General features: G+C 36.9%; 1 protein-coding gene across 1 annotated transcript in view; it reads right to left on the bottom strand.

Annotated features, from left to right (window-relative positions):
- LOC126248619 (intermembrane lipid transfer protein VPS13A-like) overlaps window positions 1–17,939 on the bottom strand; it is a 764,418-nt gene that overhangs the window by 321,429 nt on the left and 425,050 nt on the right. The window contains exons 32-33 of the mRNA XM_049949782.1: window positions 11,548–11,683; window positions 4,354–4,539 (exon numbers count right to left, since the gene is read on the bottom strand). Coding sequence (XP_049805739.1) covers window positions 4,354–4,539; window positions 11,548–11,683 — 322 coding nt within the window. The remainder of the gene's footprint in view (window positions 1–4,353; window positions 4,540–11,547; window positions 11,684–17,939) is intronic.

Genomic DNA, 17,939 nt, shown 5'->3' with positions numbered 1-17,939 from the left:
TGACCTCTGACAGGAAATCATGAATCCAGTCACATAACTGAGACGATACTCTATAAACACACAAATTCACTACAAGCTGTTTGTGTGGTATAGTGTGAAAAGCCTTCTCGAAATCTAGAAATACAGAATCAATTTGAAACTCCTTGTCAATAGCACTCAACACTTTGTGTGTGTAAAGAGCTACTTGTGTTTCACAAGAATGATGCTTTCTAAATTGGTGCTGACTGTATGTCAATAGACCATTCTCTTTGAGGTAATTCATAATGTTTGACCACAGTATATGTTCCAAAATCCTGCAGCGTATAAACAGTAATGATAGGGGCCTGTAATTTAGTGGATTACTCCTACTGCCTTTCTTGAATATTTGTGTGAATTGTGCAACTTTTCAGTCTTTGGATACAGATCCTTTGTCGAGTGAGTGGTTGTGTATGATTGTTAAGTATGGAGCTATTGCATCAGCACACTCAGAAAGGAACCTAAGTGATATACAGTGTAGACCAGAAGACTTGCTTTTACTAAGTGATTTAAGTTGCTTCACTATTCTGAGGATATCTACGTCGAAGTTACTCATGTTGGCAACTGTTCTTGATTCGAATTCTGGAATATTTACTTCATCTCCTTTGGTGGACAAATTTCGAAGGGCTGTGCTTAGTAACTCTGCTTCAGCAGCACTGCTGTCAATAGTACTTCCATTGCCATCACACAGAGAAGGCATTGTCTCTGTCTTGCTGCTAGCATACTTTACATACGACCAGAATCTGTTTGGATTTTCTGCCAGGTTTCGAGGTAAAGTTTTGTTGTGGAAATTATAATAAGCATATTGCATTGGTGTCCATGCTAAATCACAAGCTTCTGCAAAAGATTGCAAATCTTCAAGATTTTGTGTTCATTAGAATTTGGCATGCTTTTTTCATTGTTTCTGCAACTGTGTTCTGACTCGTTTTGGGTACCAAGGGAGATCATCTACATAATTTATTAATTTATTTGGTATAAATCTCTCAATTACTGTTGATACTATTACTTTGAATCTAAGCCACTTCTGGTCTACATCTACATTGTTAATTTGGAAGGAGTGGAGATTGTCTCTCAGGAAGTAGTCAAGTGATTTTTTATCTGCTTTCTTGAATAGGTACATTTTTCCTTTATTTTTGGAGGAATTGTGGTTTACAATATTCGATCTCACTATGACAACACCCGTGTTCACTGATACCTGTACCCATTTTGAAGCTTGTTAATAGCTCAGGATTATTTGTTGCTAAGAGGTCAAGTGTTTTTCCACAATCATTTACTATTCAAGTGGTCTCATGAACTAACTGCTCAAATAATTTTCAGACAATGCATTTAGCACAATTTTGGATTATCTTTTATGCATACCTCTGGATTTAAATATGTATTTCGCCTAGATGTCAAGGGTAAATTAAAGTCACTGCCAACTATAATTGTGAGAGTTGGGTATGTGTTTGAAATTAAACTAAAGTTTTCTTTAAACTGTCCAGCAACAGTATCATTTGAATTGGGAGGTCAGTAAAAGGAACCAATCATTATTTTATTCCAGTTTCCAAGAAAGACCTGTGTCCATACTAACACACCTCATGCCTGTAGTGGACTCCTGACCTATTCAGCAAAACCTGAAACCTCACCACAATATGGGACAAGTCTAGGAATTTGCAGCCTACATGGTCACAGAAGCATATGATCCACCACCTGCAGTTGGCTGCACCCTGTGCTGCTCTTGGCATCTGGAAGGACCATTTCCACATCTGGAATGACTCCACCTTGTATGAACACAGAGTACACATAGGCTTTCTTGCCCTACTTGGCAGCCATGTCCCTAAGGGGCCCCATTATGCACCTAACATTGGAGCTCTCAGCCTGCAAGGCTGAGAGGTTTGCTCTGAAACAGGGCAAGCGACTGCATCTGGCTGAGCGACAGTGCCAGCCACAGACAGCACCTTGTTTGTCAGACTAATTGGTGAGGCCTTACGTGCGGCCCCCTGGGAAGTCTTTTGCTGCCTGACACTCACCAAGGTGACCTGACCTCCCACTCAGCAATGGGTGAGTGGTCAACTTTAGTGTGAGCAGTAACTAGGCTGGTCACCAGTGCAGGCAGATCGGAGGATTCAGACATGCTGGACATCTGTTGGATCCGCACGCCCAGTGATGCCCATCCGCTGCAGCTTCAAGCAGTGTAGCCAAACCCATCACAGTGTAGAGCTGAGAGCAAAGTGTCACCAACTCAGCTTGCATCCGCAAACAGCCATCACAGGCCCTATCCACACTAAAGACCATGGAAAACTAGACTACACAGACAAACAAGGACAACTGACACACACTACAGAACTCTACAATAGAGACGAAGGGAAACACAAGAACTGTGTTTAATAAATCAGATTAACACAAAGAGATTCAAAAACTGAACTACCAAAGCACACAGGTAAGACTAAATAATTCACTGATTAGTAACTTGTATCTGTGACAGAAACAGTTTACTTGCTGACACAAATGAAAATGTGAGAACTGTGTCTAATAATATTAAATTAACATGCATAAATTCAAGAAAGTACACTTGCAAAGCACACAGATGAAACTATACAATTTGCTCCTGGTTTGGAACTTATACAATCTCACTAAACTGGTTACTTCCTCATGGCTGCTTGTGTCTCAGCTGTCTGTTGCTGACTGATTAGCTGACTAGGTCCAACAAGTGGTCACTAGCTTTCAAAACAAACAAACAACTATCAAAACACACCACAGAACTCTAATGTAGGCACAAAGGAAAATGCAAGAACTGTGTCTAATAAATTAGATTAACATGTAGAGATTCAAAAACTGGACTACCAAAGCACACAGGTGGGACTATATAAATCACTGTTTAGGAACCTGAATATGTCACAGAATAAGTGGACTTTCTGATGCTAATGAAAACATGAGAGCTGTGTCTGCTAGATATTAAATTAACATGCAGAAACTCAATAAACTAAACTATCAAAGTGCACAAATAAAACTATACAATTCACTCCTGGTTAGGAACTCATCAAATGTCACAAAACTGGTTACTTCCCCATGGCTGCTTGTGTCTCAGATGGCTGCTGCTGACTGACTATCTCACTTCTGGAAGTAACAGTTCATTTTGGACTTAGTTCTCACCTGGACAGATTCATAGGTGTTCTTTCTGAACTGGATGTACATTTGTGTAATTGTTGCAATAAACAAATGTTTAAGTGTTTAATTATTTTTGGGTAGTTGTGTTACCTTCCTTCCAGGAATACTAGTTCTGCAAGTTTTGCAAGAGAGCTTCTGTGAAGTTTGGAAGGTAGGAGACAAGGTACTGGCAGAAGTAATGTTGTGGGAACAGGTCATAAGTTCTGCATGGGTATCTCAGTTGCTTGAGCAAAAGGCAAAGCTCCCAAGTTTGAGTCTCAGTCTGGCACACAGTTTTAATGTGCCAGGTAGTTTCATATCAGCATGCAGTCCGCCACAGGGTGAAAATTTAATTCTGAAGTCATCTTGTTTTTATGCAGGTTTTAGCTCAAAGGCAATCAAAAACCAATTTCATTTTCCTTTTTATGTGGTTTTTGGCCTGAGAACAATTAAAAACTGATTTTTCCCATCTGATGGGGTATGACCTTGCCATGGTGGATGGGCTTACCTAACTAACAGTGCCATGATAGTTGACTGCTAAATGTGTGCAATCATGCATATTAAACAGTATGGATGCTATAACGTGCAACTCAAAATGTAGCAGACATATTGCAACTCATCTGACATTTATAGGTGGCCCCATTTATGTTAAGAGGCTTGTAGTACTATCTACTGGTAAAAGTTTTGTTAGATTTTGTTTTTGTTCTGTATGTTTCCCCTGCATCAATAAAATGCTGTACAAATTTGATGCCATCCTGAGCAGTGGTTCTCTTTCTACATCATTTTGAAACTGGAACATTAATTATGGACATCCTGTACCTTAGGCACTATTGGTATGTGAATACTGTCTGAGCATTTAGGTTACCTTGTACATCTTGTATGACTACTCACACTTGCTGTGTGCATGATTGGTAGACCTCATTGTTGGAAATGTGAATGGTCATTGTGAAGGATGCTATCTGCCTCTGAATGCCTCCATGCCAGTATAGTTGTGAACCAGTAGTATACAGTCCCTATATCATTCTCGGTGATTCTATTACTGTTGAATGCAAAGAACTTTTATGCATTTTGGCAAGAAGGTGAAGTCTGTAATTTCCGCCCATTCAACAGCCAAAGTATTTAGAGAAAGAATTTCAATAACATGGAACTACACTGTACCAACAACTCACTCAGTACCTTTTTAGTTCCAATAATACAGATGAATGCACTTACCTTTCAAATATAACTGTTTTGTCCAGTCACGAGCATCAGCATCAACAGCAGTCCTAAAGAGCAAAATGGGAATTCTTTTGGCCCCTTCTTCTATTTCAAAAACTACAAGTATCTTTGGAACTGATAAAGAGAACTTTTCATTTAGCTTAACAGCTGTGAATGAGGACTGTGAGTAGTTCATGTTTTCTGAAAAAGAGTGAGACAGCTTTATATAAATTAAATAATGTAAGACATGTTGATCAGATACAACACTGATAATTGTAATTGAAATATTATTGTCATTATTTAAACATTTCAGATTAACATATAATCTAATACTAGTGTTGAGAATGTGTTATTTCTGGTGGAAAGACCACCCCTATCCCCCTAAAAATATTCCACAACACACAATTTCTACATTCGATATTTATATTTCCTTCTGAAACTGTACACTACAACCAGTTTCTCCAAATTTTCTTCACTTAGGCTCATATGTTTATGAGACAGATTATTTTTGTGCATAGGAAATGCCCTTTCTACATCTCAAGATGTCTCAGGTGTGTACTTACATGAAGAAATTTTGGATGAATTCAGATGAAATTGGAAGTCTCTTTATGTTTTCACCATAAAATATTTTTTGTCAACTTCATGAACTCAAAATCAGGATTGCACCTGACAACTTTGTTTATTTTGTATTTTGCTGCAACATTTGCTTCTCCAAAGAGAGACTGCAAAGATTTTTCCTCATTTTCAAAGATTCTACGAGTTACCTGTGACTTCCAACTTCATTACTGCTACAGACAAATGCAGAAAACTTGATTTAATGTAAATCAGGTCTTGCTTATAATCTGTTTTCTTAAATACCACTTTGATGTCTTTCATACAAGTTCTATTAGTGGCTTATAAAGTGTCTACGACCCAAACAAGAAAAACAGAAAAAAAAAACATTACGGGACAGTAACTTATAGCGTTTCAATAGCATGAAGCAGACAGAAGCTAACTTCAACAAGTTTGTGGTAATTTATGGACTCTGACCAGCTTCATCAAAATTATCACAGTAAAAGATTGAAGCATATTCTCCAGGAACACCATCTGGTTAAAATAGATAGTGGTGGTAAAAGTAAATCTGGCAGTATAATTATCTCTAATTATAGCAAAAGGGAGCTTTGATACAATAATACTGTCAGAATTATTATCAGAACTTTGTACATCTGTTTACCTTATTTGTGGAGGGTATCAGCATTTTCAGATTGCCATATTTTAGACATACTGTTTCAGCTATATATGTCGTACATGGACTAAATATGTAACATACTTTAGGTTAGGATAAACTATTTTCTTTTCTTTTCTTGATCTTCATGATATATAGGGCAGCACTGCTTAACAACAATAGGACCATTTTTTATTTATATTTTTTGGTACAAAAATTCTACCAACACCAACTGATCTGAAATAGCGTACGAGCTCACAATGGAGTTTACAAATTTCACAAAATTACCCATGTCCTGCATTCTGGCATAGTTAGTATGAAAAAAAACATCAATAAAAGGTGCTATCATGTAAGGTATTGAAACATATGCACTAAGGCCAGAAAATCTTCAAAATATACATTTACTCTCCAAATGATTAAATATGCAAACATGCATGCAATGTGCATTTGCATGGAAATTTAGACTTTAGTTATCAGTAAAACAAAAGAGGTTTAGATCAGAAAATTTTCTCTAGGAGTGACTCATTTTTAAATTGCAAATTTGTCCATACCCTGATGAAGTCTAATCATACCTTTATTATTGGCATATGTATATTCTTCGGTATACTTTATCTGACTGACTATGCCCTGTTTCTCCATTGCTGCTAGTGCTGACTTTGTTGGAACCTATCAAAAGATTTATGAAAATCTATGAATTCAGGAAAAACTGGTAAGCTGTACCCATTAACCCATTCCATCATTTTCTTCACAGCTTCCAAATGGTTTCATTGGACTGTATCCACTCAGAAAATGAGTTTCTTTATTTTCCTGATTATAATTCAGTGTTTTTTCATGTAGTTGCCAATTTTGTAATGATTATCTTGCACATTATGGAGAGGAGGATAATTGTTTTCCATATTTCATTTGTGAAAAAAATAAAGTAATTATAACTTTTTTTCAATTTTGAGGATTTATCTTTCCCTGTAGATATTCTGTAAACAATTTTGCAAGATCCTTTTGTTGCCCTTCTCTATAAATAGCCTGCACCTCCAGAGGACTAGGAAGCAAAGGTGGGTGGTGCTAATTAGTGAGAGTATAAGGGGTGGGCCATAAGTGGTCAAAACACTGTTGTCACTGGTAGGTGGACAAGGCCTATTATTATAAATCATGACAACAGGTTTTCTTGCCTTAAAAGTATCTCACCCAGTTTAGAGATTTCTAGAACAGGTACACGGAAAATACCACACTGGAATGGCAGTCATCAGTAATGAGAAAGAAAAACAATTCATAAGGACAAACACTACAAAATTTTACACAGAATTATCTAACCTTCATCAAACTGTGTTGTTTAAAAAAAAAAACTTGAAGCTGAATTGCAGTATATATATAGCAATGTGATATGCATTAGAAAACACTGAAATACAGCAGGTAGTGGTATTATCATATGAAACTGCAAGATGGTAACGTCAAACTTCTGTAAAGGGTGTGGAGCTGTCCAGTGATATCAGAAATAGGGCACAGTTTGAAGCCGGACAAAACCTTATCACAGTATTGTAGATATACATTTAACTATCACCCTTTCAAATACCAAAACATTTAAGTCCAAAAAAATTTAACAATTTTGTGTGTGTAGTGCTCACTTAATGGTAATGTGGACATCCTTTATCCTACGTCTTGGACAGAGTCTCAGCTTCCGAAACTAACATAATCGCATGTGGAAATATGAACATAAAACTCAAATGTTAAGGATGAAATTAGCCACACCTTCTTAAATATTTTGAATACTTTTAATATGACAGAATTGTTAGGCACTGCTACAAGGGTGGAAAAAAAATCAGATTTAGTCTTACACCATGTGTGATAATGATACAGAAAAGTGGTATATTTGTGGTACATATGTGTAAAAGATCTTGACCTCTCAGATCACTACAGGCAGATAACACAGCTAGAGAGAGGTTTAAAAAAAACTGTAGGCCTTCCAAAGACTCTTCTGTAAACTCAAATAACACATTCTTTCATGGGCATTGAAAAATAATGTAGAAAGAAAATACTATTGTCAAAAACTCTGTGGATTTTACAGATTGCTGGACTAACTTTTGGGGAGAAATTTCTAAAGTGGCCACTTGAACAGCAGCTAAGAAAAATAAATGGGTAGGCGTAAGTACTAAAAAGTCATCCAAGGCATTTAAATGTCTCAGATACTTTTAAAATAAATAAATAATAATAATAATAAACACTGTGGTAATCCATAGTTCCTAAATTATTATCATAGGTATGAAAAGTTCAACATGAGGATACTTGTTGCTGTAAGACACACACATGCACATGAACACAAAATAATATGTAACACAGAAAAAAAAAGTAAAACAACATGTGATGTCATAAAACCAAAAACCAGAAAATGCAGATACACATGTAACAAGCAAACCAGGAAGTTGATTAATAGAACATCCATTAGAATGACCAAAATTTTGTAAATTATTACTATTCTGGTTGTTCACAGAAGTTGTAAAAAATGTCCATAAAACAGATTTAGACACCAGCACAATAATGATGTTTCCCATAGCAGAGCATGAGGTCAAGAAGGCAATATAAAAATTAAAAGGTAAAAAATTTTCAGGCATAAATTAGGCAGAAATATCTGCACTGAATGAAGGCATACACAGCATACAAACTTCATTGTGCTACTAAAGGATGGTAGTGTGGAAAGTTTTGAAAACTATAAGCAAGTTTCTCTATTAGCAAACCAAGTAAGAGTTCCATTTCAAAAAGAAAAAATCACTTAAGGAAAGTACAAAATCATAAAGCAGAATGGATGGCGTGTATCTACCTTCAGGGATTAAACTATTAATACAGCTGAAGCATCCATACAAACATACAAGAAACTATCCTAATTTTTGCAGTGATTACTTCCTTCATCACAGAGAAAAGAGAGCTATCTCTTTGGTGAAGGTTACAAAGCAAGGACAAGTAACTCAGAGTACTGAACAAGAGTGACCTATGAGTTTATGTCAGTGTAAGATGGAACAGGATCAAAGTCATAATATGTAGTGATGATTATATACTTCTAAACAGCAAAATCTGAATACTCATAACCCATAAATAGAATAGTTTCACAATGATGGTACTCAAATGAATGAGTGAAGGAATTTACAGTACAAAAACACTTGAATTTGTCTCCATAATCCATCATTGAAGATCTCAAATCACTTAGTATTTAGTTCAAACATAAAATGTAAAAATGAAAATAAAAAATTTCATTGTACAAAATACTGTCTTAGAAATGAAAATGGTTGATAACTAAATACCAAGGGGACATTGGGAAGGATCAGATTTTAAAAGAGTTCACTTGGAATGAAAGATAATATGGCTAAAATAAAGGATATTAACTGAAGACTCAAGTTTTTGATATTTTACAGCCATGAAGATCATCAGAAATAGGGCATGCTCTTTGATAACAAAGGCTGAATGATACTACACTGGTCTCCAGAATTAAAGCAACAAATGGAAATTATGCAAGGTTGCCTTTAGTTTGCCACAAACTAGCATACACAGTATATCAAAGTAGAAACAATATAAAGAATACAGAATGTAGACAACTGCAACATGCATAACAGTAGACAAAAATGTTCTTCATTTTTTCCAACTTGACAGATTGTACACACATTCTGGCAACTGGTTAATGTGGTCAGTATGGTGTGTGACCACCTCTGCCACAAATACAGGCATGTCAATGATGGGGCATGCTGTGAATGATGTCATCAATCTCATACTAAGGCAATAATGCCTGCTCCTCCTGCAGAGCTGCTCACAAGTCTTGGAGAATAGTTGGTGGAAGCTGATGTGATGCATCCCATCTCCCTGTAAATCCAAGACACATTCTATGGGATACGAATTGGGAGAGTGAGCAGGCCATGCCATGTGTGCAGTATCTTCCATTTCCAAGAAAATATCAACCACCCATACTCTATGAGGTCGAGCATTATCATACATCACTATGAATCCTGGGCCCACAGCACCTAACAACAAAGGCACATGAGGTCCCATGATCTTGTCACGATAACTGACAGCAGTTAAACCTTACCAGTTAGCCTGTATAATTTTGTGAAGAGGTGTTCATGTGGTTAATATAATCCCTGACCGTACCAATAGGGATCCTCCTTGATATCAGTCTCTTCCCACAGTGACGTGGTCCAGAAATCGAGTTCCATGTTCACTCCAGATGTCAATCCATCAAGAATCATTCTCCATGACAAATCGGGACTCATCTGTGAAAAGAACATTGACCCACTATTTGACTGTCCAAGTGGATGTTGATGACTCCACTCTAGATGTTCCCTTTTGTGAAGACGCATCAGAGGTATACATAGAGCAGGTCTCCGACAATAAAGGCCACTCTGCCAAAACCTTCTGTACACTGTTTTCCTCAATATGACATGTCCAGTGGATACTGTGGGGTCAGATGCCAGATGCCATGCAGTACTTAGGTGGAACCATCATGCCCTTACAGCCAAGCAATAGTTATCTCTTTCTAATGTCACAAATGGTTGGCCCTGCTCTGGTCTTTGGGGTATAAAGTGTCTCCATATCTGAGAAACAACAGAATGATTCGCATTAAGCCACTGGGCCACATCAGTTTGCAACTGTCCTGCGTCCATTTTTCCTATGGCCCTCCACTGCAGAGAGTCTGGTAGGTTTCTTCTCTGTGCCATACTGCATCAACTGTGACTGTACACAGCAGTTGTGGATGAGGGACTACCCGGCAAACACTAACCTATTTGTTAAGTGCCTTGATGTCATTGTTGGCATGGGTGTCTGTTGAGAGGAATGCCACCATCGTTGCAGAACACTATTGTATGGATATCTGTTGACAGTTTGTATGATTATATCATGAATTAGATACAGAATGGGGAAACAACAGTTTGTTGCTTTAATTTTGAACACCAGCATGTTAATCGCATTCAAGGAACTATAAAGTATTGAGTTTAATCACTGCATCAAATTGCATTCTATTAGTAGATAAAATAGATGTGAGGTATCAGACAGGTAGAAAATGGCGGGAAATGAGGTAGCAGCTAAAAAGCTATATCTGTAGAATATCATTAAATCAAAATACTGTACAAAACTTTTGACTGTAGTACTAAATCATTCAAGGTCAGAATCAATAGCTTATCAGTTTTTACTATATTTTCTCTAAGTTTTCATTCTAATGTATTTATCATATTTTTAGTAACACTGATCTCTGTATGCTCTCATTCATTTGTTTTACACCTTTCTGCTTATATTGCCTCATCCCACTGATTCTCTATGAAAGCCATTTCTGATACCTTGAGGCTGCTTATTATTTCCGACGCTGTTACAAAACAGAATATCATCAGTTACATCGACAATGCAACCACCACTGTTATTAAATATGTACAGTTTCAGAACAGACATTATCTTAGACTTCTATCTAATTAGGTACTTCATATTTTCTACAACCACATTTGGTTTTACTGCTAAATGATCCCATTTTTAATTAACTGCTTTTTACTTACTTCAGTTTATAAAGTGATTATTCTTTACTGTGTCCTTGTAAGTGAGTAGATGTTTCAGGGGGAGTAAATGAGAAACAACTAGAACCTCTTGTATTTTGTGAAACTGCACATTATCTTTCCAGTTGCTCATTTGATGCCATTAGTTAGCCACAGAAAATAACATTTTACAATCAGACATCACATAATCATATCAAAGACTGGCATGAATAAGACTGGGAAATGACATTCTGTATGATCATGCAAACAGATGCACCACAACTACATCCATGTGTACCTAAAATATGTTATCAAGTTGATAACAACACCAAACTGCTTCCAATTTTTCATTTTTTTATGCTTTATCTGTGCCATGCTGTCTGAGAGTTGGCAGTAATTGTAACTTTCCAATAAAAAAATCTAATATTCAACTATTAGATGACAGAGTGAAAAATTCTGAAGACTATTTACGCTCTGACTTGTTGGTTGTAACTGATGAGGTTCAAGATTTACCATTTGTGTCAGGAAGTAAGAAAGGTTGAATTTTTTTTGGTGACCATAAGTCTTCAGGATCCGAATTCCCATTTATCAGTCGTACATTGCTATCTGATTCTTCTAGTTGCATAGATGTGGATATATCATCTATCATCTGAAAAAGGAAAGATACTATTTACAGGCTGCAAACAAAGGTGCCGAACATTATATAAATGTATTCTCCATTTAAAGAACATGATCAACCAACCATTTATTAGCAGTTCTAACAATTGTAATTTTGTTATGTATATCAGAAACTACTATGTGCTGATTTCAGAAAAAAAATTGAAAGTGACTATTATGATCATTAAGTGGATGCTCAAAATATAGTAATTTGTGTTGATAAAAAACAACCATAAAGTCATGAAATTTTTGTTCCTTTGATGCAGTACATATTATACTGAAATTCAGTCAATTTGATATAAGTAGTCATTACACACACACACACACACACACTAAATAACAACAACAACAATAGCAATTCTAATACCAGATACATTAACTTATACCACTGCATGCCAACATGTGGCCCACACCTTTCAACATTGTACTGAAACAAGGTAAGGAATCAATGACTAGAATCTGCTAGTCCTTTCATAATTTAAAATGCATCATGCAAGTGAAAGTATATCACATGTGTGTGTGTGTGTGTGTGTGTGTGTGTGTGTGTGTGTGTGTGTGTGTGTGTGTGTGTGTGTGTTTCTGAGTGTCAAATTAGTGAGTGGGTGCATGCATTTAAATGTGTATTGGTCTCAGCCCTTTTTGTTGAGGACAAGCGAATGGGCTAAATTCATATGTACCTTCATATCCAAAAATGATGAGAAACTGATTATTCACTTTGATGGGCCCCTGTAAATGTGGTTGGTTTTACGATTTTGTTTGGATTTCATCTATGGGGTGCCAACTCACATTCGTCACAATGCAGCCAATGGTCTGCAAAAGTATTTAATATAAATGCAGATAGGATATGCTACACAAAAGTCACGTATGCCCTTACGTATTTTTTAATGTTTCACAAATTTGAGTTTATATCCAACAAGAACATAAAATCGAAAGTCACAGTTCGCAATAAATCAATTTCAGAGCCTAACCAAGTTTCTTCAGATATTGGAGGCAGTTGAATAAACCACAATTAATTGCGTGAGTTATCATTAGAAAACCGTTTAAGTTCCAGAGTACCTCAAACTATAAATTCCACAATGGCTAAACACTGAAACCTTCTAAGTGTGGCTTGTATCACACACAAGTTGAATTATAACAAGTCCATCAGATGCCAAAAATTTCTGTGACTAAAAGTAGGAACTCTGAATAATTCACAGAAATGAACTAGAGACTATTTCTCAAAACACAGACTAACACAACCTGACCACCTCCACTGGGGTCCAAACATAGGCTGCTACCAAAATGCTGCTGTTAACCCAGGAAACCTCGGTCAAGCACCACAGAAGTCAGTTAAAATACTGAACATGAAAATTGCTGAAATTCTTAATTTTAACCTTTTATACACGTGTGTGATACAACAAATCACATGGAAATTTTCTGAGAAATGTTATGCTCTTATCTGTTTACTATTATCTGCCACAGTTTATTTATCAACAATAATTTCTATGGTTTTGAATTTATAAGTGTAGGTTAGAAAATTTAAAAAGGGAAATGGATAGGTTAAAGTTAGATATAGTGGGAATTAGTGAAGTTCGGTGGCAGGAGGAACAAGACTTTTGGTCAGGTGAATACAGGGTTATAAATACAACATCAAATAGGGGTAATGCAGGAGTAGGTTTAATAATGAATAAAAAAATAGGAGTGCGGGTAAGCTACTACAAACAGCACAGTGAACACATTATTGTGGCCAAGATAGACACGAAGTCCATGCCTACTACAGCAGTACAAGGTTATATGCCAACTAGCTCTGCAGCTGATGAAGAAATTGATGGAATGTATGATGAGATGAAAGAAATTATTCAGAGAGTGAAGGGAGCCAAAAATTTAATAGTCATATGTGACTGGAATTCGGTAGTAGGAAAAGGAACAGAAGGAAACATAGTAGGTGAATATGAAATGGGGGTAAGGAATGAAAGAGAAATCTGCCTGGTAGAATTTTGCACTGAGCATAAGCATAAGGGAACAATTGACAGGAATGGGGGAAAGAAAAACAGTAGAAGAAGAATGGGTAGCTCTGAGGGATGAAGTAGTGAAGGCAGCAGAGGATCAAGTACCCAAAAAGACGAGGGATAGTAGAAATCCTTAGGTAACAGAAGAAATATTGAATACCATTGATGAAAGGAGAAAATATAAAAATGTAGTAAATGAAGCAGGCAAAAAGGAATACAAACGTCTCAAAAATGAAATCAACAGGAAGTGCAAAATGGCTAAGCAGGGATGGCTAAAGGACAAATTTAAGGTTGTAGAGGCATATATCACTAGGCGTAAGATAGATACTGTGTACAGAAAAATTAAAGAGACCTTTGGAGAAAAGAGAACCCCTTGTAAGAATATCAAGAGCTCAGATGGAAACCCAGTTCTAAGCAAAGAAGGGAAAGCAGGAAGGTGGAAAGAGTATATAGAGGGTCTATACAAGGGCGATGTACTTGAGGACAATATTATGGATATGGAAGAGGATGTAGATGAAGATGAAATGGGAGATATGATACTGCGTATAGAGTTTGACAGAGCACTGAAAGACCTGAGTTGACACAAGGCCCCGGGAGTAGACAACATTCCATTAGAACTACTGACAGCCTTGGGAGAGCCAGTCCTGACAAAACTCTACCATCTGGTGAGCAAGATGTATGAGACAGGCGAAATACCCTCAGACTTCAAGAAGAATATAATAATTCCAATCCCAATGAAAGCAGGTGTTGACAGATGTGAAAATTACCGAACTATGAGTTTAATAAGTTCAAATGGTTCAAATGGCTCTGAGCACTATGGGACTCAACTGCTGTGGTTATCAGTCCCCTAGAACTTAGAACTACTTAAACCTAACTAACCTAAGGACATCACACACATCCATGCCCGAGGCAGGATTCGAACCTGCGACCGTAGCAGTCCCACGGTTCCGGACTGCACGCCTAGAACCGCGAGACCACCGCGGGCGGCGTTTAATAAGTCACGGCTGCAAAATAATAACACGAATTCTTTACAGACAAATGGAAAAACTGGTAGAAGCCAACCTCGGGGAAGATCAGTTTGGATTCTGTAGAAATAGTGGAACACGTGAGGCAATACTGACTCTACAACTTATCTTAGAAGATAGATTAAGGAAAGTCAAACCTATGTTTCCAGCATTTGTAGACTTAGAGAAAGCTTTTGACAATCTTGACTGGAATACTCTCTTTCAAATTCTGATGGTGGCAGGGGTAAAATACAGGGAGCGAAACGCTATTTACAATTTGTACAGAAACCAGATGGCAGTTATAAGAGTTGAGGGACATGAAAGGGAAGCAGTGGTTGGGAAGGGAGTGAGACAGGGTTGTAGCTTCTCCCCAATGTTATTCAATCTGTATATTGAGCAAGCAGTAAAGGAAACAAAAGAAAACTTCAGAGTAGGTATTAAAATCCATGGAGAAGAAATAAAAACTTTGTGGTTCACCGATGACATTGTAATTATGTCAGATACAGCAAAGGACTTGGAAGAGCAGTTGAATGGAATGGACAGTGTCTTGAAAGGAGGATATAAGATGAACATCTAAAAACCAAAACTAGGATAATGGAATGTAGTCGAATTAAGTCGGCTGGTGCTGAGGGAATTAGATGATGAAATGAGACACTTAAAGTAGTAAAGGAGTTTTGCTATTTGAGGAGCAACATAACTGATGATGGTTGAAGTAGAGAGGATATAACATGTAGACTGGCAATGGCAAGGAAAGCATTTCTGAAGAAGAGAAATTTGTTAACATTGAGTATAGATTTAAGCATCAGGAAGTCGTTTCTGAAAGTATTTGTATGGAGTGTAGCCATGTATGGAAGTGAAACATTGACGATAAATAGTTTGGACAAGAAGAGAATAGAAGCTTTTGAAATGTGGAGCTACAGAAGAATGCTGAAGATTAGATGGGTAGATCACAACTAATGAGGAGGTACTGAACAGAATTGGTGAGAAGATGAGTTTGTGGCACAACTTGACTAGAAGAAGGGATCAGTTGGTAGGACATGTTCTGAGGCATCAAGGATCACCAATTTAGTATTGGAGGGCAGCATGGAGGGTAAAAATCATAGAGGGAGACCAAGAGACGAATACACTAAGCAGATTCAAAAGGATGTAGGTTGCAGTAGGTACTGGGAGATGAAGGAGCTTGCACAGGATAGAGGAGCATGGAGAGTTGCATCAAACCAATCTCAGGAATGAAGACCACAACAACAACAACTACTACTACTACTACTACAACAACAACAAGTGTAAATATTACAAAAAATTAAATTATACATGAAATACTTTTCTACATATATAAAGTTTACAGTATTGCCACAACTTTTAATGTTTCTCTGTTTATTTAGTAAGGAAAGCTGTTTTTAATTGCATGAAATCCTCTTTTCAGCTTCTCATAATTTCAGTAAATCTATTACAGTCCAATACAGATGTATGAAATATATCTGAAGACACCTCATTTATGCAATAGCATAATGTGTTGTCTTCATATTCACTTTTACAGTTCAGGAATTATGTATAACACTTAACTTACAAACACTTATAGACTCAAAGGGATATGTAAGGCACATCTTATCATGGGTGACCATCTATTTTCTCTGCTTCAAATGAGCTCTTCAGTGACATATACAGTTTAGTATTTATTCATTTTGGGATGAGCTTTAACTTTGCACTGGATACAAAAAGCAGGCATGAGAAACCAGCAGCTATTGTGCTGCCCAATAGACAGGTTTTCCCAGTCATGCAGTCACCATAGCAGCCAGTGGAAGTCCATATACAACCCCATCTATGCATCATCATGTGAAACTGGCCCTCCATCCACTCCTGTCAAACTGATTTCAGTTGTCAACATGAATATGATGGGATCTTATCTGCCACCTGCGTTCCTGTGGTTCCGTGTTTGTGACTGAATAAATTGTCTCTTCCCTTTATAATAGGCTGTTGTGTTACAACTGTTTACAATAAGTGTCTTCCTTTTCAACAATAAGCCACTACAAGTGTCAGTTGCTATGGGTATCAATGTGACATCAAGTTCTAAGAGTCATCTCTGACTTCTTACAGTGGCAGAATGATATAACAAACCACTCACAAATTCAGTGCTGATTAATAGTACTATGTGAGTAGCCACACAACCTAAAACCTTCCTTCTGTACCAAGTACAAAAATTATCATCCCACACACATACATACGGTTGCCATCCATCAAGGCAATACACTACCATCTGTGAAGGCAGTACACCACACCATTTCTCATGAACTATTTCAGAGTAATTAATTTTCCTCATCTGATTCAGCAGTTTTCAAATACTTGATTCGGCAGTCTTCAAATACTATCTGAATGACAACAGTGTTTTACCACAACTATAGATAAAGGTGTATGTTTATATTATAGCAATGGCCTATTTTGACTATGGAGCCATGTTTAAGTGTTCTTGCATTTGAATTATCAAATATGAACTTCATATGATATCCAAAAGTAGGACAATTATGATCACAAGAAAGTCATGTGTCATGGGTCATTCACAGTACATGTTTTCACACACATATATAAAACATGTGTTTGTTTATTTGTTGTCATAACCTGCCAGTTTCTAAGTGTTAGACGATGTGCATTTAGTTGTGGTCAGAAGTGATCTATAATTTGAAAATTTTATAACATATATTTTTGGTTACATTCCAGAAAGACAATTTACAATAGCTTTATGTCTGGAAAACGAGCAATAGAGTGATATAAACAAATGCTGTTATTAATAAATGTACAGTCTTGAAAGAACAATGTTTTACTTAAAATGAAAGTGTCAGACCCGTTCAAGAAGTATTCAACGAACATGAGTGTACATGTATGTCCTCTGAAATCACTAGGGATTAAACCTCATGAACACATTTGTCCCAGTGTCATCAAGAGTATGTATACTTTGGATATTACTCTGACAGTGCACAGTTATTTGTGTGTGGTTGTCAGCCAATCATGGATCAGCATTGATCTCCAAGTATAATGCCTTGTGAAGCCCAACCGCGATGAATTACTTCCATTATTACTGCAAAAGGGGGCATTGCATTGTTTCAGTCTCTCAACTGCAATTGCTCATCAGTGTACAATTACATACATTGACAGCACTCACATACATTGACAGTACTCATTTCCATATAAACAGCAGATGAAGACTATAACAAAAAAATAATTTAACTGGCAGAAGCACCAGCTTTTTGGGTATCCATGTATT

This window comes from Schistocerca nitens, chromosome 3, assembly GCF_023898315.1.
Source record: "Schistocerca nitens isolate TAMUIC-IGC-003100 chromosome 3, iqSchNite1.1, whole genome shotgun sequence".
In the NCBI taxonomy this organism is placed as follows: Eukaryota; Metazoa; Arthropoda; class Insecta; order Orthoptera; family Acrididae; genus Schistocerca; species Schistocerca nitens.
Note: the sequence above shows the minus strand (reverse complement) of the source record. Positions and strands in the feature narration are given on the sequence as shown.